We start from the raw sequence: 22,839 nt of genomic DNA, 5'->3' as shown, positions 1-22,839 counted from the left end.
TGTGATGAAGACATTGCCCCCAAGGCTTCTGGTCCTCTTGGAAAGTCTTTGTAAAATTTGATTCAGAGTTATTGCTCTGCATTTCTACCCTGGGGTAACTGTTGGAATTGATTTTTATTTTGCAGTGAACCTCGATGATTCTATGTTTGGGGCAGCAGGTTTTTCTTAGTGTACATTTGTGTGTGTGTGTATGTGTGTGTGTATGAGGGAGGCAGAGAGCACTCTCTGACATGACATCAGGTAGTAAATATATTCTGTTTTTATTAATATTTTCAATATTAGACCTTAGGTTAAATGCCTTTGTGGATGACTTGTAACTTTTCTTTCTTTTTTAAGGTTGAAGAAATTGTCTGAAAGCTATTTTAAAGTTATTATCTCTTTGCTAAAGTTCCCTATTTCGGTTTTCCTTACAGGTATTTGAAGCTGTGATTTCATGGATCAATTATGAGAAAGAGACCCGTTTAGAGCACATGGCAAAACTGATGGAACATGTCCGTCTCCCTCTCTTGCCGAGGGATTACCTCGTCCAGGTGAGTGCTGGGTGAAGAATCAAGTGCTTCCCTGGTCAGCCCGGCCTCTAGGAGTAGCAGTGGGCAACACTGGTTGTATGGAATGGTGAGGAGTTTCATGGGTCTTTGGTGTGGAGTGAGGGCACTGAGCCACTGATCCTCAGTGTGAGGATGTGTTAGTGTAAGGTTTAAGAGCATAGGTTTGAGAATGAGACACTTAGGTTTAGTTCCTCCTCTCCCACTTCTTAGCTTTGAGTCTCAGTTTCTTTTTCTCTAGCAGGGAAATTGTACTACAGCCCAGTGGGGTGGTTATGTGGACCAAGGAGTTGTAAGTATGTAGTTCAGGTGTTTAGCATGGAGCCCAGGGACAACATGTGTTCAACAGAAGTTAGCTGCTGCTGTTGTACAGGCCTTCAGCTAGAAGGGGCATTTCTATGTTCATGTTTCTATGTTCCCTTTTTGCTTCATGTTAGGCAACTTGGGGCCTAATTCAGGACATAAAAGCCAGCTCTTCACAGCTGCCTGGATTACATACTGCATTTATGGGCTTGCCAGGTGGCTCAGTGGTAAAGAATCCGCCTGCCACTGTAGGAGACACAGGAGATGTGGGTTCGATCCCTGGGTCAGGTAGATCCCCTGGGGGAGGGCATGGCTACCCACTCCAGTATTCTGGCCTGGAGAATCCTCATGGACAGAGGAGCCTGGTGGGCCCATTCCGTGGGGTCGCAGAGAGTCGGACATGACTGAGTGAGCACACACTGCTTCCTCTAAAACATGGCGCCACATGTTTTTTCATTTAATCCTATAACAACCCTGTGAGCAGAGGTTATAACCCTCTTTTTACAAATGTGGGCTTTGAGGCTTATGGAGGTTGGGATTTATGCGGAGTCTCCAGCTAATAGGTAGGTGGCAGGGTCAGGATTCAAATCCATGTCTGTCTGGCTCCAGAGCACCCCACATTCCCTAAGCAGGCGCCACCTTTAATACTCTCTGTTCTGTTTGTGCATTACACAACTGACTTTGTAGCATAAATGGCATTAGATGTTTTCCAAATAGGCAGAAGATAAAACTTAATAGATAAACAACAAGTGCCAAGGCAGAAGGCCAGCTCAGCCGTTCTCAGGAAGTCTCTGGGAGGAATGGCAGGCGTAAAGCAAGGATAAGAGGAGGCTCAGTATCCAGCGGCAGAGCTCTGTCACTTGACCATAAGACACCGGGTAAATCCTCAACCTTTTTAAGCCTCTGCCTTCTCATCTGGTGAAAAGAGCCCCTGCCCTTATAGGATCATTTGAGGATCAAATGAGATAAATCACGTAAAGCCGAATATCCAGCGTTCAGTGATACTACTACTCTCGTCACACCACTGCTGCTGTTGGCACTAGTGGGAGACAGTATCTTTACCAGCCCTTGTAAAGTCCTCAGTTTGTGACAGTGTTGACCACAGGCCTCAGAGGTCAGTGGAATGTTCTCTGTATGTCTGAACCTCAGCCCTCTTCTCAGGGTGTTAAGCCAATCACTCAGTCATGTCCGACTCTTTGCAGTCCCATGGACTGTAGCTCGCCAGCTTCCTCTGTCTGTGGAATACTCTAGGCGTGAATACTGGAGTGGGTTGCCATTTCCTTCTTCAGGGGTCTTCCCAACACAGGGATTGAACCCGGGTCTCTTGTATTGCAGGCAGATTCTTTACTTTCTTGGCCACCAGGGAAGCCCAGGGGCCAGAGTGTATACTCAATAACCTTCAGACGTGCCCTGCGTTTTACACTGTGGATGGTACCACTGCCACCTGGTGGTCACACATTCTTCCTGTAGGAGAGGCCCCCTCAGCAGAGGAACCAAACCCACCCCAGCTCCCAGTGTTGGAACCAAGCCTCCCACGGAGTGGGCCCAGCCACCTGTAGAGGTGGATGCTTGGCCTCCAGCACAGTCTCACCTGCACAGGGACCAAGGGCAGCCCGTGGCATTGGGTTCTGGAGAAAGCTAAAGGGCCTTAGAGAACCCGTACTCACCACCTCCATCTGGTGCCTGCAAGGGAAACTTAATGAAGACTTTAGGAAATAGTTCCTGGGTTATTAGGGCAAGGTCAGGTTTAGGTCTGGAGAAGAAGGAAGACAGAGACAATGAGCGTGAGATCTGTGATGTGGGACTGTTTATTTAAGGTTTTTTTTTTTCACAACACCTTCGGAAGGAGATATTTCATTAACACTCATTTGACCTTGAAACGTCAAACAGTTCTAACCACTGAGGATGACTGATGGAGGAAGAGAGAAAGGAAAGCTCTGGGCAGACTTGTACCAATATTGATTCCTAGGGGAGGTGTTTTTTTTTGGTTGTTGTTGGTTGGTTTTTTAAAAATAGCTAACATTTATTAGGTTTTCATTAAGTATTTAAAAATATTGTGCCAAGTGTATAACATGGTATATCTTATTTAAAAATTTGTTCTTGTCATAAAATATGTATGATATAAACTTCATCCTTTTAACCATTTGAAGGGTATAGTATAGTGGCATTAATTGCATTCATTGTACTCTACAACCATCACCATACCCATTTCTAAAACTTTTTCATCATCCCAGATTGAAACTCTGTACACATAAGTACTCTCTGAATGAGTGCTTTGGGAGAAGTAGCTACTCATGCATTTTTCCTTCTTCCCAAGCTTTCCTCTCCCACCCTTAAAAATTTTTTTAACTGACCCTAAATGTTTATGATTTGTCCCAATTCGCCTTAGGCCCTCAGTGGGACAAAAAAAAACCTTCCCAGAAAAGGGAGTGTTCCTGGGGATTGTCTGTGGGGAAGGAGGCATCCAGAGGTAACAGAGGTGTTTTCACTGACCCTCCTTTTCCTGGCATTTCTGACACCGCTCTGCAGATGATGGCCCTGGCCACATTCCCATTCCTAGTTACAGGTAAGGACCCAGGAGAGGCTCAGTCAGGCCTGTGCATGACCACTCCAGGGCTGAGAGAGTTGAGATGGAAAGGCCCTTCTCATTCTCTGACCAGACCTGAGGGCTCATGGTCAGAACCCTTGTTTTGGTCATCATTTTCTCCCCTGAGGTTCAGCACTGAGCTGCTGAACCAGGAGACGTTCAATCACTGTCAGCTGCTGAAAGGAACTGACCTTTGCCGATAGCTCCCAAACACTCCAGCAAAGAAAACATGAAGTAGCCTTCAAGGATCACACTACCCCTTACAAACATGTCATGTAGCAATCTGACCTATACCCAAGGGCAGAGATTTGAGAGTTGGGATACCAACATGGTTCATGCTTAGCTTTGTGCATGAAATATTTAGGCTTAAGTCCTTGGCTCTAGAAAAAGGCATGAAGAAGTCACAACCCCAGCTTAGTTGGGGTCCAAGTGGAGGTCAGTTGGTGGGACTTTAGTGCAAGACATTCTTTCTGCTCTGATATGTTATAGAGTGCCTCCCTGGCTGCTTCTCCCTGAGGCTTGTATAGTAGGAAAAGGGGCATGAATTCTTCATGAACACCACCTTATTACTCCCAGTGCCTGTAAGAGCTGGCTGTTGGGTCCCACTGTCTTCCTGTTTCCCTCCCTCTCCTCTCAAATGCCTGACCATTTGCCTTAAACATTATAAAGTTTAGGTTGATACAAACATAATTGTAGTTTAGGACTGTGAATTTTAAATCACTGTAACTAGGCTTAAACACATCTTTTTTTTTTTCTTTTTAATTTATTGTTTTATTGAAGGATAATTGCTTTACAGAATTTTGTTGTTTTCTGTCAAACCTCAACACGAATCAGCCATAGGTATATGTATATCCCTCCCTTTTGAACCTCCCTCCCATCTCCCGCCCATTCCCACCCCTCTAGGTTGATACAGAGCCCCTGTTTGAGTTTCCTGAGCCATACAGCAAATTCCCATTGGCTCTCTATTTTACATATAGCAATGTAAATTTCCATGTTACTCTTTCCATATATCTCACCCTCTCCTCCCCTCTCCTCATGTCCATAGGTCTATTTTCTATGTCTATTTCTCCATTGCTGCCCTGTAAATAAATTCTTAAGTACCATTTTTCTAGATTCCATATATATACATTAGAATATGATTGTCTTTCTCTTTCTTACTCACTTCACTCTGTATAATAGGTTCTAGGTTCATCCACCTCATCAGAACTGACTCAAATGTGTTTCTTTTTATGGCTTATTAATATTCCATTGTGTATATATACCACAGCTTTTTTATCCATTCATATGTCAATGGACATCTAGGTTGCTTCCATGTTCTAGCTATTGTAAATAATGCCGCAATGAACAATGGGATGCAATTTTCAATTTTGGTTTCCTCAGGGTATATGCCTAGGAGTAGGATTGCTGGGTCATATGGTGGTTTTATTCCTAGTTTTTAAAGGAATCTCCATACCGTCTTCCATAGTGGCTGTATCAATTTTCATTCCCACTAACAGTGCAGGAGTGTTCCCTTTTCTCCACACACTCTCCAGCATTTATTGTTTGTAGACTTTTTGATGATGGCCATTCTGACCAGTGTGAGGTGATATCTCATTGTAGTTTTGGTTTGCATTTCTCTAATAATGAGCGATGTTGAGCCTCTTTTCATGTGTTTGTTAGCCGTCTGTTTGTCTTCCTTGGAGAAATATCTATTTATGTCTTTTTCCCACTTTTTGATTGGGTTGGTTGTTTTTCTGGCATTGAGTTGTGTGAATTGCTTGTATAGTTTGGAAATTAATCTTTTGTCAGTTGTTTCATTTGCTATTATTTTCTCCCATTCTGAAGGTTGTCTTTTCACCTTGCTGAGTTTCCTTTGCTGTGCAAAAGCTTTTCCGTTTAATCAGGTCCCACTTGTTTACTTTTGTTTTTATTTCCATTACTCTAGGAGGTGGGTCATAGAGGATCTTGTTTTGATTTATGTCATCAAGTGTTCTGCCTTTGTTTTCCTTTAAGAGTTTTATAGTTTCTGGTTTTACATTTTGGTCTTAATCCATTTTGAGTTTATCTTTGTGTATGGTGTTAGGAAGTGTTCTAATTTCATTCTTTTACAAGTAGCTGTTCAGTTTTCCCAACACCATTTACTGAAGAGGCTGTCTTTGCCCCATTGTACATTCTTGCCTCCTTGGTCAAAAACAAGGTACCCATAGGTGCATGGGTTTATTTCTGGGCTTTCTATCTTGTTCCATTGGTCTATAGTTCTGTTTTTGTGCCAGTACCATACTGTCTTGATGACTGTAGCTTTGTAGTATAATTTGAAGTCAGGAAGATTGATTCCTCTGGCTCCATTCTTTTCCAAGACTGCTTTGGCTATTTGGGGTCTTTTGTGTTTCCATATGGATTGTGAAATTTTTTCTTCTAGTTCTGTGAAAAATGCCATTGGTAAGTTGATAGGGATCACATTGAATCTGTAGATTGCATTTGGTAGTATAGTCATTTTCACAATATTGATTCTTCCTACCCAAGAACATGGACTATCTCTCCATCTGTTTATGTCATCTTTGATTTCTTTCATTAGTGTCATCATTTTCTAAGTAAAGTTCTTTTGTCTCCTTCAGTAAGTTTATTCCCAGATATTTAACTCTTTTTGTTGCAATGGTGAATGGATTGATTCCTTAATTTCTCTTTCTGATTTTTCATTGTTAGTATATAGAAATGCAAGTGATTTCTGTGTATTGATTTTGTATCCCACAACTTTGCTAAATTCACTGATTAGCTCTAGTAATTTTCTGGTAGTATCTTTAGGGTTTTCTGTGTACAGTATCATGTCATCTGCAAACAGTGAGAATTTTACTTCTTTTTTTCCAATTTGGATTCCTTTTATTTCTTTTTCTTCTCTGATTGCTGTAGCTAGGACTTCCAGAACTCTGTTGAATAATAGTGGTGAAAGTGGACACCCTTGTGTTGTTCCTGATCTTAGGGGGAATGCTTTCAGTTTTTCACCATTGAGAATAATGTTTGCTATAGGCTTATCATATATGGCCTTTACTATGTTGAGGTAGGTTCCTTCTATTCCCATTTTTTGAAGAGTTTTAATCATAAATGGGTGCTGAATTTTGTCAAAGGCTTTTTCTGCATCTATTGAGATTATCAAATGTTTTTTATCATTCAGTTTGTTAATACGGTGTATCACATTGATTGATTTGCATATATTGAAGAATTCTTGCATTCCTGGAATAAACCCAACTTGATCATGGTATATGAGCTTTTTGATGTGTTGCTGAATTCTGTTTGCTAAAATTTTGTTGAGGATGTTTGCATCTATGTTCATCAGTGATATTGGCCTGTTGTTTTCTTTTTTGTGTGTTGTCTTTGTCCGATTTTGGTATCAGGGTGATGGTGGCCTCATAGAATGAGTTTGGAAGTGTTCCTTCCTCTGCAATTTTTTGAAGGAGTTTTAGAAGGATAGGCATTAGCTCTTCTCTAAATGTTTGGTAGAATTCTCCTGTGAAGCCATTTGGTCTTGGGGTTTTGTTTTTGGGGGGATTTTTCATCGCAGATTCAATTTCAGTGCTTGTAATTGGGTTGTTCATAATTTCTATTTCTTCCGTGTTCAGTCTTGGAAGATTGAACTTTTCTATGAATCTGTTGATTTCTTCCAGATTATTATTTTTTTTTTTTGCCATATAACTGCTTTTGCTGCATCCCATAGGTTTTGAATTGTGTTTTCATTGTCATTTGTTTCTAGAAGTTTTTTGATTTCCCTTTTTATTTCTTCAGTAACCTGTTGGTTATTTAGAAATGTGTTGTTTAATCTCCATGTGTTTGTGTTTCTTACAGTTTTTTTTTCAGGTAATTGATTTCTAGTCTCATAGCATTGTGGTCAGAGAAGATGCCTGGTACAATTTCAATTTTCTTAAATTTACTGAGGTTTGATTTGTGACCCAAGATGTGGTCTATCCTGGAGAATGTTCCATGTGCACTTGAGAAGAAGTATTCTTCTGCGTTTGGATGGAATGTCCTGAAAATATCAGTGAGATCCATCTCCTCCAATGTATCATTTAAGACTTGTCTTTCCTTATTACAGAGAAGGCAATGGCACCCCACTCTGGTACTCTTGCCTGGAAAATTCCACGGACGGGGAGCCTGGTAGGCTGTAGTCCATGGGGTCGCTAAGAGTCGGACGTGACTGAGCGACTTCATTTTCACTTTTCGCTTTCATGCATTGGAGAAGGAAATGGCAACCCACTCCAGTGTTCTTGCCTGGAGAATCCCAGGGATGGGGGAGCCTGGTGGGCTGCTGTCTATGGGGTTGCACAGAGTCGGACACGACTGAAGTGACTTAGCAGCAGCAGTTTCCTTATTAATTTTCTGTTTTGATGATCTGTCCATTGGTGTGACTGGGGTGTTCAGAGTCTCCTACTATTATTGTGTTACTGCCAGTGTCTTCCTCTTGGATTTATCCCTTGATCATTATGTAGTGTCCTTCCTTATCTCTTGTAATCTTCATTATTTTAAGGTCTATTTTGTCTGATATGAGGATTACTACTCCAGCTTTCTTTTGCTTCCCATTTGCATGGAATGTATTTTTCCATCCTCTCACTTTCAGTCTATATGTGTCTTTAGGTCTGAAGTGGGTTTCTTGTAGACAGCATATATATCGGTCTTGTTTTTGTATCCATTCAGCCAGTCTGTGTCTTTTGGTTGGAACATTTAATCCATTTACATTTAAAGTAATTATTGATATACATGTTCCTATTGCCATTTTCTTAATTGTTTGGGGTTGATTTTGTAGATCTTTTTTCTTCTCTTGTATTTCTTGACTATGTAAGGTCCTTTAACATTTGTTGTAAAGCTGGTTTGGTGGTACTGAATTCTCTTGATGTTTGCTTGTCTGAAAAGCTTTTTATTTCTCTATCAATTTTGAATGAGATCCTTGCCAGGTACAGCAATCTTGGTTGTAGATTTTTCTCTTTCAGCACTTTAAATATATCCTGCCATTCCCTTCGGGCCTGCAGAGTTTCTACTGAAAGTGTATAGGGTTTCTGTTAAGTGTATGGGGTTTCCCTTTATGTTGCTTGTTGCTTTTCCTTTGCTGCTTTTAATATTCTTTCTTTGTGTTTAGTTTTTGTTAGTTTGATTAGTATGTGTCTTGGCATGTTTCTCCTTTATGGGAAACTTTATAGTCCCTTTCTCCTGAATGGGACTCTTTGTGCCTCTTGGACTTGATTGACTATTTCCTTTTCCATGTTGGGAAAATTTTCAAAATTTTCTCATACCTTTTCTTTTTTCTTTTTTTTCTTCTGGGACCCCTATAACTCGAATGTTGGTGTGTTTGATACTGTCCCAGAGGTCTCTGAGACTATTCTCGGTTCTTTTCATTCTTTTTACTTTATTCTGCTCTTCAGAAGTTATTTCTGCCATTTTATCTACAGCTCACTGACTTGTTCTTCTGCTTCAGATATTCTGCGATTGATTCCTTCTAGAGTATTTTTAACTTCAGTAATTGTGTTGTCTGTCTTGGTATGTTTATTCTTTAATTCTTCTAGGTCTTTGTTAATTGAATCTTGCATTTTTTTTTCCATTTTGTTTTCAAGGTTTTTGATCATCTTTACTATCATTATTCTGAATTCTTTTTCAGGTAGTTTGCGTATTTCCTCTTCATTTATTTGGACTTCTGTGTTTCTAGTTCGTTCCTTCTTTTGTGTAGTATTTCCCTGCCTTTTCATTTTTTTTAAACTTATTGTGTTTGAGGTCTCCTTTTCCCAGGCTTCAAGGTTGAATTCTTTGTTCCTTTTGGTTTCTGTCCTCCTAAGGTTGGTCCAGTAGTTTGTGTAAGCTTCATATAGGGTGAGATTTGTCCTGAGTTTTTGTTTGTTTGTTTATTTTTCCTCTGATGGGCAAGGCTGAATGAGGTGGTAATCCTGTCTGCTGACGATTGGGCTTGTATTTTTGTTTTGTTTGTTGTTTAGATGAGGCATCCTGCACAGGGTGCTACTGGTGGTTGGGTGATGCTGGGGCTTGTGTTCAATTGGTTTCCTTTGCATGACTATTTGATACTCCCTAGGGTTAGTTCTCTGGTAGTCTAAGATCTTGGAGTCAGTGCTCCCACTCCAAAGGCTTAGGGCTTGATCTCTTTACAGACTGTTCTCAATGGATTTCCCTTCTTTGCTGAGCTTCAAAGCTGGTTTTCCTAATAGGCAAAGTCCAAGGTCACAAGCAGTAAGTGGAAGAGGCGAGGTGAAAATCCACGTCTGCCTCCCCCCGAGCCTGTGCTCTACACAACCCAGTGCATATGATGACATCCACAAGGAGACACACGAAGGGACTGATTTCTTTTGCAGTAGTCAAAATGTCTTTAAGATACCAGGTAGAAAACATTTTCAGTCCACCAGATGCTTATTTAATTTTGAAAAATCAATTTCTATGAAGCTGCTCTGAGAAGTAGTTTTGTGTTTGTTAATGCCTGGTGATATTCTTGAAAAAGTAGAAGCCAACTTCAGGCCATAACAGGTAGAAACTGAGAAGAAAAAGGCTCTCTTCTCTAATACTTGGTCATGAAAATCATGATTCATTCTTGCAAAAATTGTACTGGATCATTACTTACATATCTTACCAAGACTTCATTCTAGAAGTCATCTGAAGGGGAAGACTGACCAAATCAGAAAGTACCTACAGGATGGTAACCAGAATGGAGGGGCTTCTGAACTTCACATAAGGAACGACTGAACTAGCTGGGAAATAGTCAACCTTCCAAGATCTTGGCAGCTGAGAAATAAAAGGCAGAGGGAGGGAGCGTGGAGCAGGAACAGCACCTGGGCATGTGCCCATAGGGGTGGCTGCCTGAGGTTCCCAGGAGCAGAGGGCAAAAAGTCCTGTGACTGGACAAAACATCTTTATTAATCAAAATAGAAACCATTACCATCAACACATTTTTGCCAGTGAGAAATGTTTGTTTATTCCTGTAGCATAAAAATCCATGCTTCAGGATTCAAAGAACTCTTGGAAAGCATTTTCTGCCTCCTGCTGGTGGTGGAAGTGTTTTCCCTGCAAAAAGTTGTCAAGATGCTTGAAGAAGTGGTAGTCAGTTGGTGAATATGGAGGATGAGGCAAAACTTCATAGCCCAATTTGTTCAACTTTGAAAGTGTTGGTTGTGTGGTGAGTGGTTGTGATTGAGTATTGTTGTGGAGAAGAATTGGGCCCTTTCTGTTGACCAATGCTGGCTGCAGGCATTGCATTTTTGGGTGCATCTCATTGATTTGCTGAGCATACTTCTCAGATGTACTGGTTTCACCAGGATTCAGAAAGCTGTAGTGGATCAGACTGGCAGCAGACTACCAAACAGTGACCATGACCTGTTTTTGGTGCAAGTTTGGCTTTGGGAAGTGCTTTGGAGTTTCTTTGTGGTCTAACCACTGAGCTGGTTGTTGCCAGTTGTTATATAAAAGCCACTTTTCATCACGCATCACAATCCAATTGAGAAATTCATTGGACGTTCGTTGTTATTGTATAGTATAAGAGAAGACGACACTTCAAAGCAATGATTTTTTTTTTTTTTTTTCATTTTTGGTTGGCTCATGAAGCACTCACTTATCGAGCTTTGTCACCTTTCCAATTTGCCGAACAACCATAGAATGGTTGGCATTGAGATCTTCGGCAACTTCTTATGTAGATGTAAGAGGATCAGCTTTGATGATGGTTCCCAGTTGGTCGTTGTCAACTTCCGATGGCTGGCCACTGTGCTCCTCATCTTCAAGACTCCTGTCTCCTTTGTAAAACTTCTTGAACCATCACTGCACTGTACGTTCATTAGCAGTTCTTAGGCCAAATGCATTGTTGATGTTGTGAGTTGTCTCCACTGTTTTACAACCCATTTTGATCTCAGATCACTCAAATTTGGTTTTTGTCTAACATCATTTCTATAGTCTAAAATAAATATAAATAGCAAGTAATTAGTCATTAGCAAAGAAAATATAAAGCGAGAAATGCACACTAAAATGATGTATAACATAACCACATTTATCTAAGAATGTATTCCAATATCAAACAGCAAAGTTCAGCAGTGCAAAACTGCAATTACTTTTGCACCAACCTAATACATTCCAATCAGGGGGCATGTGGAAAGAAGCCTTAGGGACAATAAATTGTCTTTATATTATTTACATTTACAAGAAAATACAATGTGTGAGGTTGTGGGGTACTTTAATATGCCCGCCTTGCATCTTACAGATGAGGAAACTGAGGATCAGAGGAGGTAAGTAGTAGAGCTGGGATTTGATGCCAGAGCTTCATCACTTACTCCATTGCACTCTTGAGATGCAGGAGGTGGGCACCAGGCCAGAACTCTGGACCTTGGTCTTGGGGTTTGAAACAATGCGATGTGGGAATGGATGAGTGTGGGAGCACAGGAGTGTCTCAGCCCAGGGAGATGGCTTAGGAAATGGGGCTGAACTCTGCCCCGGGATCACCTGTGGGTTATTACCTTTAGACAGTTGAAGAAGAAGCTTTGATAAAGAATAACAACACCTGTAAAGACTTCCTCATCGAGGCCATGAAATACCATCTGCTCCCTCTGGATCAGAGGCTCTTGATTAAAAACCCAAGGACCAAGCCCAGGACTCCAGTCAGCCTGCCCAAGGTAAGTCCCAGCCCACTACCAAGAGTTGAGACTGTGACCTGGGAAAATGGCCTTGCACACCTGTCTCCAAGTCTCTCCTCACCCGTGGCTGCCCCGCATCTCAGTTGTATTTACCACCTAGGAGATGGAGTCTGCTGGTTCTTCTCGATTCTACCGGCACCTCTCATTTCCAGGGTCTTCCTTTCCTAAGAGTGTCAAGGTAACTTTCAGTGTCACCAGGGAGGTTTGAGAAGAACTCAGGCTCTTGTCTTCTTCTCTCTTTCTTGTTTCACACCAGGGTTTGGGCTCTATTTCATTTGGAAGCAGAGGAATGGCTGTGCAAGTTTTGACTTAGTGGTGGCTACAGCAATCTTTTCTCTAGGCCATTCTTTGAGTCAGAATAGCCCTAGTCTGGTTTCTCCCCTCACCACAGAGCCAATAGGGACAATTAGGGCTGCCAGAGGAGAGAAGGGCCCTTGAGGAGCCTGACAGGTAATAAGGCAGGGGAAAGGAATGGGGGAAATGAAAGCATGTGAGGGAGCCAGGGGGAGGGAAGGGTGAGCATAGCAGAGGACCATGATGGAGAGTCTATGCTGGGTGCTGGCTGCTCTGGTTCCCTGTGAGTCCCCTTCTCTCCCTGGTCCTCAGGTCCCTCACCTCCAGAATGAAAAGGATGCTGCAATATATAGTCTGTAAAGTTCTTTCTGGCTTGGCATCTGCATCATCTTTCCAGGATCCTAACATACGAAGTCTATGGGGGAGGTCCCAGCCAACCCAGGAAGAAGGGTGGAGGAGAGGGGTGAGTCATGTTGGCTCATCCATTACAAGCAGGTGAACTCGGGGGTTATGTCGACCCTCGCCTTGCCCTCTCCTTCCCCTTTGCGGTTTGCCTTACTCCTCACCTGCTGCTTCCAGGAAGGGTTTCACGGGGCTCAAGAAGCATGTTGTCTGAGACTCAGTGTTTGGATTTTCCAAGGTTTGCTGCTCCTTCTCTCCATTCTGCTGTGTGACACCAGATCATGGAGAACATAGTGGCTGCAATGTGAATGTCCCAGATAATAATAGAAACATCTGGCATTATTGAGTACTTACTGTGCACCAAGCAGTGAACTGAAGGCATCACATAGAAGGTAGAAGTAATTGTCCTAGTTCAGCAAGGAGGAAGCTGAAGGCCAGAGATATTAAGGAATTTGCCTAAAGTCCACACAGCTAATGTTGTAGAACCCGATTTTGATTTGTGTTTTTCTCCCCCTCCAAACCTATTCTTGAACCCATACCATCCTGCACCTGCTCCACCTTTGTAAACCTGAGAGTTTTACCTACCTGTTTGCCACCTGTTGCCAGTGCTGGCTAGAAGGGCAACTACAGGGCATGAACTGCTGTCTGATAGACCATTTGCCTTACTGCATGTTGATGTGTTTTGTTTTGTTGGAATATTGCATTGAAATGTTTTCATGTTTTTCAAAGTGAAAATAACTTTATTATAGAAGTATGTGTTCATTGTAGGTTATTAAAAGGATACTGCAATTTGGAAATAAAGTAAAAACCACCTGAAACCCCTCCACCCAGGGACAATGACTTTGGTGAATTTTCTTCTGGACATGTCTCTGCACACTTATTCACAAATAAATCAAAACACACACTTTTAGATAAATGGACTCTTGCTAACGGATTGAAATCTTTTTTGTCTACTCAACCAAGTGTCACAGACTACTTTCAGTGTTATCAGTATGGGTAAAACCAGCATTTAAATTGTAATGGAGTACAGCATTTAATTATATTTATGTACTGTTATATATGTAACTATATTGATGGGCCTTTCAATAATTTCCAGTTTTAGATATCTAAACATTTACGTGTCAGATGTCCTTTTAAAGAGGGCATCTTGTTTTGGTTTGCTTTTCTTTAGTTGTGAGTAAGGTTAATCTTGGTTTCATGGGATTTTTGGCATTTATTTTGGGTGGGGCATGGAACTTTTCTGTTCATGTCCTTTTCCCATTTTTTTTTTTTGTTGGACTGTATTTTTTTTTTTTTATTAATGGTTTTTAGATGTGCTTTTAAAAGAGTTTAGGTCTTTGTATGTATTTTAATATTTTTTTCTTAGTTTTCAGTTTGTCTCTAAATTTGTTTATAACATTTTGAAATCCTGAAAAAATAATAGGTAGTCAAATTGATCTATCTTCTGCTTGATGCACTTAGAATTGGTTTTTGTGCAAGGAGTGAGAGTAGGGATTCAGCTTTGTTTGTATGGTAAGTCATGAGCCAGTTGCCTCAAAGTTATTTTATTCAAAAGTCTTCCTCTTTCCGATGGACTTGAATGTCACCTTCGATTATGGTCTGAATTTCCACCAGCTTTGTTTCTGAAGAATACTGATTCTAAGGTACACTGTTGTATTGTTTTGTGTGCAGGCTGTTTCTTACACCCTGGGTTTTCAGCTGGCCTTGTTGCTTGTCTGTGACTTTTCTCTTTGGAAGCTGAGTTTCTCATCCTTTCTGATATCAGGGTAATGATGTGTTTTCCCGGTGAGTGTATTCTGGAGCTAATAAGTGGTGCATCACTGGCCCATTTTCTTTGTGTGGTAACCATAGCCAGTGACCTCTCCTTTTTCTAGGCTCCCCATCTGGGTGTTACGACATACACCCACAAAAAAACAGTTTTGAAAATCAAAGCCAAGTTTGTGTCTGGGTCTGAACTAAACAGCCTGACCCCCGGCCTCAGCAACATACCTTGTGCCCCTTCCCAGATACTTTGTGTATAGTTGAGCAGAGTCCACCCCTTGTTTCAGGAAGCCAAAGATGTCCCCATGTTGCCTCTACTCCTTGAGAACCATTTATTTTCCAATGAAATGTTTAGATTTCTGGGCACATAGCCTTCTACAGGCGACTGGAACCATGATTTCCTTTGAATCTGTTGAAGGGATTTAAAAAAAAAAAGGGCATGGCTACTCTTTGCCTCATTGTTCCCCCAACTTTAATCCTTGAATGATGTAAGATTGTGTTGTCCACCCTGCTTCTCAAACTCTTACTCCTGTCACCACTGTGTGGGCACTTATGTTAACAAGATCCCTGCTGCAGGGTTGAGGAATGGGGTGTGCTGAGGGGAGCTGTCACTGTGAAGATTACAGACTGTGCTCATTAAATTGTGACAGTAGTAGGTCAGTGTAGTCATATCCCTACTTTACAGAGTTTACTCAGACAGGTTAAGTAACTTGCCCAGTTACACAGCTAGAAAGTTTAGAGCTGGGGTTTTAACAAGGTCTGTTCCATTACAAATTCTTGTGCCAAACTGCTTCTAGGAACAGGTTTTCAGGTTTTGGTGACAGGTGAAAAAAGATTCTTTTCTTGCTCCTCCTTTTATTTTTTTTCTTTTTCCTTCTTTCCCTGCTTCTGTTTACTCTTTCTTCTCACCTTCCCTTCATTTTTCCTTTCTTTTTTTCTTTTTCTTTCTCAGCAAGATATTCTTTCATTACAGCACTATAATATCTCATTCATCTTATTAAGAGATGCATTTCTAATACATTTATTTCTTTAAGTCAAGACTTTATATTTTTAGCACGCTTTTAGATTCATAGCCAAATTGAGGGGAAGGTAGAGATTCCCCGTGTACCTTCTGCCCCTACAGTGTGTAGCTTCCCTCATTATCAATATCCCAGATCATTTTCTTTTAGGTTTATTGAGGCATAATAATTTATTCACAGTAAAATTTGCTTTTTTTGGGGGATGCAGTGTGATGAATTTTGACAACTATACACAGTCATATAACCATCATCTTCATCAAAATATGAAATATTTTAATCACTCTAAAAAATTCTCTGTGGTGCTTTGTAGTCAAGCCCCTTCTCCCATACCCACCTCTTGATGGCTACTGATCTGATTTCTGTCCTTATAGTCTTCTCTTTTCTAGAATGTCATATAAATGTAATTATGCCATATGGAGCTTTTTGATCTTGCCTTATATCTCTTAGCATCATGCTTTTGGGATTCATCCATGTTGTTTCATGTATCAGGAGTTCATTCCTTTTTATTTCTAAGGAATAGTCCATTGTATGAACGTATTATACTTTGTTTATCCATTTATCAGTTGATGGACGTTTGGTGTCCGGTCTTTTGGCTTTTACAGATAGAGCTGCTTTGAACAGTCACTTATAGATCTTTGTGTGGACATATATTTTAATTTCTCTTGGGTAAATACATTCTCTTGGGAGTAGGATTATTGGTCTGAGTGGCAACTATATGTTTAACTTTTTAAGAAATTGTTAAACTATTTGTTTAGATGATGGTGTCATTGTGCTTTCCCAGCAGCAATGTATGTGAGTCTTTGTTACTCCATTGTCTCACCATACTTGTATTATCTATTTTTTTAAAAATACAAATTGGCCATTCTAGTAGGTATGTGGTCGCATCTCACTGTGGCTTTAATGTACATTTCTCTAGTTATTGATGTCAAACATCTTTTCATGTGCTTATTTGTCATTTGTATGTTTTCTTTGGTGAAATCTGTGTTCAAATCTTTTCACATTTAAAAAATTATTTTCTAATTATTGACTTCTAAGAGTTCTTTATGGGTCTGGTCAACTCAAAGTCTTTGCTTTTGACCACGACATGGTACTAACCCCACACGGATGTTGGTAGCAGGTCTAATTGCTGAGCATGTGCCAAGCACTGGGCTGAGTGATTTACATTTATTATCTCATAGGATTGTCAAACCTGTCATCATCCTCCTTTTATGCATGAGGAAACTGAGTCTCGGGTTATGTCACCTTCTCGCCATGTATTATTATCACTTTCTGCATTATAGATTACGCTAACTTCGGTGGCTTAACACAGCAAGCGTTTGTTATCTCAGTTTCTGTGGGCAGGGATCCTGGAGGGGCTTAGCTGTATCGTCCTGGTGCAGGACCTCTTGTTAGGATGTAGTCAAGTTGCTGGTTCCCCCTGCAGTCCCCTCCAGGCTCGTTTAGGGAGGATCTGATTCTAAGCTCACTCTTGTGCTTGCTAGTAGGCATCAGTTCCCCACCCCATGGCCTTCTCCATAGGCTACTTGGGTGTCCTCACACATGGCAGCTGACTTCCCTCAGAGTGAGTAATTTCTACAGTAAAAGAATGGGAAAGCTCACCCGTGACAGGAGCTGTAGTCTTTTAATAACTTTCTCTCAAAGTGATATTCCATTACCTCTGCTATATTTTATTTGCTGGGAGCAAGTCAGCAAGTCTAGCCCACACTCAAGGGAGGGATGGTGATTAGGTTCCATGTCTTGAGTGGAGGAGTACCAAAGAATTTGTGATGTGTCTATAAGCATAGCTAGTAAATAGCTGAGGTGAGATTTAACAGAGTGATTCCAGACCATGCCTCCACACTTTACAAAAGCATTTTAGCTGAATACGGGGTAGAAAGAAACCCAATTCTTACCCTCTGAGAACTTTTAAAAAGTCCTTTTGAGAAAGTGAGGTAGAAATATAGAAGTGGCCAAATGAGGAAGAAGAGAAGTTAGGAGACAATGGGGCTCCCTGGAAGAGTGGCCACAGGAATTCCAGGGGCCAGCAGGTTTGGGCTTTCATGAGTTCAGTCCAAGTTGGCTTTCTGACAAAGCTGACTTTGAGAAACTAAGTGGTGGAGAGAGATTTGTACTGTTCTCAGCAGTTCTCAGCAGTGAACTGTTTGCCAGCCAAATCTCCTCCCTGGAAGAAGCAAGACTCTGCCTTGAGATAGCTGCAGAGGGTAATAAGGGATTTTTTTCTTGTGCCTCATACACACTGATCATACTGACACATTCAAGCCGGAACAGCTAATAGCCTCATCTGAGCTCTCACACATTCACCGCCCAGCACTTTCCCCGAGGCTGGGTTGCCATGGACAACTAGGGGCTGTCTCCCAGACACTCACAACACTCCTACGTTACCGTGTGCTGCAGATGGTGGCAGAGAAATGAGATTTCAGGAAGATGGAAATAAACCCTTTAGAGATGTACTGAATCTGGCCCTTTTCACTGTCATCTCAGTTCAGCTGACATCTCTATTAAACTTTTAGATGACACCAAAATCTCATTTGGGCTGATAGTGGGTGGCTTCCTCCTAGGTTGGGCTGTCAGAAGATAGTGTTGGAACCAAGGCTTGTTGGCAGGGTGGGTCAGATGACTGCTCTCCTGGGCCAGGCTGGTGAGTGGCACTGCTCTTCCCTCATCTTGATCCTTCCAATAGACCCAGGCTGTACCTTGGAAAACGCTCTGCGGTCCTGAAAAAGCCCCATCAGTATTCCTGGAGTTATTCACTCTCCCATTCACAGATCATAAGTATCCTTTTCTACCGTTTGTTGAGAATCTGTTTTTTTAGCAACTGTTTTAAATAGTAGTAATGATGCTGGTGTTGATCTAATAATAGAAGCTAACATTTAGTGTGTGCTCTTTACCAAGCGCTGCGCTAAATGACTTATATCATTTAAGCCTCCTGACACCCAGGAGGAAGTATCCTGTCATCCTGGTATTTTAGGTAGTGGAAGTGAGCTTGGCAAGGGTAAGTGGCTGCTCATGTTCGCACAGTGAGTTAGTGATGGGGCTGGTGTTTGAGCACAGACTTGTCTGACCCCAAAGTCCATTTCCTACTCATGTTCTCCTCCCCCGGATATTGCTCTTGCGTTGCTGCTTCTCCACCCCTCATTTTTGCATCCTGGCTGTCAGTCCTTGCCTGGAGCACCTGTTGCTCAGGAACCTGCTGGGACAAGTCTCCTGCCTCAACCTCGACATGCTCCTTCGGATGAATTTTTGGTGTTAGCCCTGCGGCCCCACGCACCAGGGTAAGAGAGACTCGCTTCCTGCCCTGGCCCGAGGGACCGACTGGCTGGGCCTGCCTTCTGCCCAGGTCACCGGTCGTGGAAGAGAGTTTGGACACACACTCTACCTTTGCCTGATGAACACAGTGTTCAGAGCCTAGTTCATTCCACTCACCTGAGTGCAGAGTCTATGAGTTAGGGTCTGGGTCCTGCTGGGGAGTTCTGTGCTGTTCACTTACTGCCCTTTTCCTGGCCAGTCTCTGCTCCCTAAATGGCTCTTTGTATAGAGCAGTTGTTAGATCCTAAGGAGGGGCAACAGGCTTGGCTCCCAGGTCACACTGGTAGAGTCAGACTCATCCAAGTGAAAGAAATAGTATGACATGTTTTTGTTTTTAAAAGCCATCTTGTTATGCTGGGAATGAAGTTTCCTTCCTAAGAAATCAGATAGTCTTTCCGTGGTCTCTCTAACATCCCTGAAGCAAACGACCACTTGGCTTTTATTATTTTTTTTTAAATTTAATTCATTAATTATTTATTTATTTAAAATGAGGGTGTTTTCCTTGGGAGTCTATCCAGTAGCTGTGCCCTGTCGAGTCTGGCTCACCAATGTTGTGTCACCCAGAACTCCCTCCTCACCAGGAGATCTGCAGCCTTCTGCACAGTGATGACTGAGACTTGGAGTCAGGACCCTGGGTGCCCTGTTGGACTCCCAAGTACACTGCTGATCTTGAATGTGATTAAGTTTGGTCTAGCATGATTGTTAGCCTGGAACCAGTTCTTTAGTTATTTTGTGATTCCCATATGACCACTGATAGTTCTTAACTCAGAGTTAGTTGCCTTGAAGGACAAATGTTGAAAATAGTGATCATTAAACAAGCTGATTTGATTCACTAATTTGTGTTAAAGACATTACACATCTTTAGTAAAGTGAGACTTAGGATGTTGGGGAAAGAAAGAAATATGCCTATTGGACTCTTTGGGCCTGAGTTTTTCTGGAAATGTCCAACGTGGGCTTAAAAGAAAGAATGGATCAAGTCTCTTCTTGCCCTGACAAGCTGTGGTTTCTTTAGGTAGCTGGAAGTTTACAGTTTCAGAGATGTAATACACGTAGACTCTGGGGAATACTCGTTTTTATCTAATTGGTTGCTAGGTTCAGGTATCTATGGAAACAACTATCCATTAGTAGTCAAGATAGGAAATTTGTTCTTTTTTACACTGCACAATTACATGGCAATGAGCATAGTGCTCCATGTATGATGGCTTTTTGCAAGACCTGCCATAGAAATCGGGTTTCTTATGCTTACGAGAGAAGCAGAAAGCACACCTATTCCTCCCTGTGCCTTGAGCTGCCTCCACATTTTCAGAAACCAGTGATTTGCAAAAACCTCATAATTGCTCTTCCCAGATCATTGTACAGCCTCTCATCAGTGGTTTTATGAGCTCAAAGGCAAGTTTATTTTGAAAACCTTCTTCTGTATCATTTTTGTCTGTGTACATAAAATTTTTGCATTTTCTTTAGTATTGTTTCTGTGTTACTATGGAAATTCTCAGAGACGAGTGCTGGATTTTCTCCAATGTGAATGTACTGATATCTCCCTACTTTGGTGGAAGAGTTTCTGGGACATGGTTAAGTCACCCGAAGCTTTGCCTTTTTTTGTTTATGTCAGAAGCCTTGATAGCTTCTACAAAGAATTGATAGCTTCTGTCTTCTGGTGGTTGAATCAAAAGATGGGAAAAGCTCCCCCTTTCTCTTTTTGTTTGTTTGCCTCAAATTCTGTCGCTAGAATTGTAATCTGGTGTCCAACATGTCTTAATCCAAGAAAGAGATATTCTGGCTGATTTTTTTTTAAACTGTGTGTTTTTTCATTTAACTCTTTGCATGTGGTCTTTACTATTCATTTATTCTAAATAAATATCTGAGTCATTACTTTTACCTGGTACCCTAAGGCCCAAGGATTATCTTTAGTAATTGGGGCAGATATTTTTTTGTTGTGCTGGCAGGGCTAACTGTCTAGAAGGGGAGACAAAGTTACCAGACAGAGCATAAAATTGGGCACTTTTAGTGGGAGAACCCTGGGTGTAAGTGATCTTGGGGAAGGACCTGTGATTCAGCTTTGGAGGTCAAGAGGTTCTCGTGGAGGAGGTGATGTGTAAATTGAGACCTGAAAGATAAGCAGGTGTTAGAGGAGGGGGATCAGGTTGGGGAAGAGTATTTTAAGGAGAGGAAACAACTTGTGTGAGAATTTTGGGTACTTGAGGTCATTGCAGAAAGAAAGCTAAAAACTGGTTTTATTCCTGCTGCTAAGTCACTTCAGTCGTGTCCAACTCTGTGTGACCCCATTCCTACTTAGCCCCCAAATCAGATATCAAAGAAAATCCTTGAAATGGTTTGACTTCGTTTGAACTTTACCAAGGCAGTACAAATTCTAGGTATGTTTATAAACTCAGGTCATTCAACCCTGGATGAAGAAGTTGGGAATTGTCTGAAGTTTGCCAGGAGGCTGTGTTCATTAACGTCCCCTCTTGAACTATTCGTGGATCTCAGCCAAGAATTACCGATAGGAAATAGTGTAGAATTCGCATCTCTCTGAAAAGGACTGCTCCTGACACAGAGCAGCGGACCTCCTGAGCACAGGAAAGGCAAATGCAGAACATTTCTTTCTGGAGGCAACGGCATCCCCGAGCCTGGACTATGTGTCCTGGGTTCCTCTGGGATCGTCCAGAAGTCAGAACTGAATTCTGAGTTTTTGAACACTGGTCACTCACATTTGGTCACAGAGGAGCTGCAGACTAACTCTGATGACCATTGACCACCCACATGGGCGGTGGGTGAGCCTGATTCTAGAATCCTGGGGCATAAATAATTGATCTTGAGCAATGGTGGTCAGCCCTATATCTGTCTCCCTCTATGGTGGATAATGTTCAGCTGAGGGATGTGCTCCTGTGTGCTGACACAGATTTCAATGATCACTCTTCTCCCCAAAATCACTTTGAGGAGGAGTATATAACACTATGATAAGTATAATGGCAAAAATGGTTAATGGCACATCATCAGGAAATCCCTATATTTGCGGGAGTAAAACAGTGGTTATCAAAGTATGACTCTTGGAATTGCAGCATCAACATCAACTTGTTAGAAATGTGTATTCTCAGGCCCACTTCAGACCTACTAAACCAGAAACTCTGCGGGTGAGGCCCAGCAGTTTGTGTCTTAACAAGCCCTCAAGGGGATTCTGATGCACACTGAAGTTTGAGATCCACTGGGGTAAATAAGACAAGCCTCAGGTAATGAGAAGATCCTGTGACTTATATTGATTGTCTGCCTGTGACTTCATCTCTTTCTCTGCACTTAAGAAAGCATATTGGAATGAGTGAGTGAGAGTAATGTCATTGTGGGACAGCCATGAATTTTGTATAAGCTTATTGAAATATGTAAAATTTTGTTAACTCTGGTGCTTTAATTTTTATTTATTAATAGCTTATGACAATTGTCATAGCAATGGGGATACCACAATGGAGTGATGACGTTCTGTTGCTACAGCCAAAACAGTGACTTTCATTTTTTTGTTTGTTTTTAAATACTACATCCTACACTAAGAAATATGCCTAAATTGCTTTCCAGGAGACACATACATGTATGTATAACCAGAATAAGTATTTTATGAGATAACATCCTTATGGTATTTTCTGTGCTGTTCTATTAAAAGTGTGCTGATTGAAACTTTTCAAAATTGATTTCATGACACACCAAAGAAACGTGACCTGGAGTTTGAAAACCATTGTGTAGTGAGCTGTCCTGGCATAGACCCTGTCTTTAGAGCGGGGCAGTGAGTAGCGGGGAGGGGCTGCCTTCACCTCTGTGTCAGATGCACTTGGCTTTCGGTCTCTCTTCTGCTGCTCTTAGCTGTGTGACCTTGGGCAGTTTCCCTATATTCTCTGAGCTTTACTTTCCTGACCTATCAATGTGGATGGTAATATCTACCTCACTGAGTTGTGGTGACAGAGGAATGACAACATACTTCACATGATGACTGGCAGTGGCAG

The 22,839-nt window shown here is 41.5% G+C and overlaps 1 protein-coding gene across 2 annotated transcripts in view; it reads left to right on the top strand.

Annotated features, from left to right (window-relative positions):
• Positions 1–22,839, top strand: part of KLHL3 (kelch like family member 3) — a 127,085-nt gene that overhangs the window by 82,312 nt on the left and 21,934 nt on the right. For both annotated transcript variants that reach the window (XM_070374383.1, XM_005891693.2), the window contains exons 7-8: positions 414–530; positions 11,901–12,050. In XM_070374383.1, coding sequence (XP_070230484.1) covers positions 414–530; positions 11,901–12,050 — 267 coding nt within the window. The remainder of the gene's footprint in view (positions 1–413; positions 531–11,900; positions 12,051–22,839) is intronic.

This window comes from Bos mutus, chromosome 7 (genome assembly GCF_027580195.1).
Source record: "Bos mutus isolate GX-2022 chromosome 7, NWIPB_WYAK_1.1, whole genome shotgun sequence".
NCBI lineage: Eukaryota > Metazoa > Chordata > Mammalia > Artiodactyla > Bovidae > Bos > Bos mutus.
The sequence above is the reverse complement of the archived record's forward strand: the minus strand, read 5'-3'. Positions and strand labels throughout refer to the sequence as shown.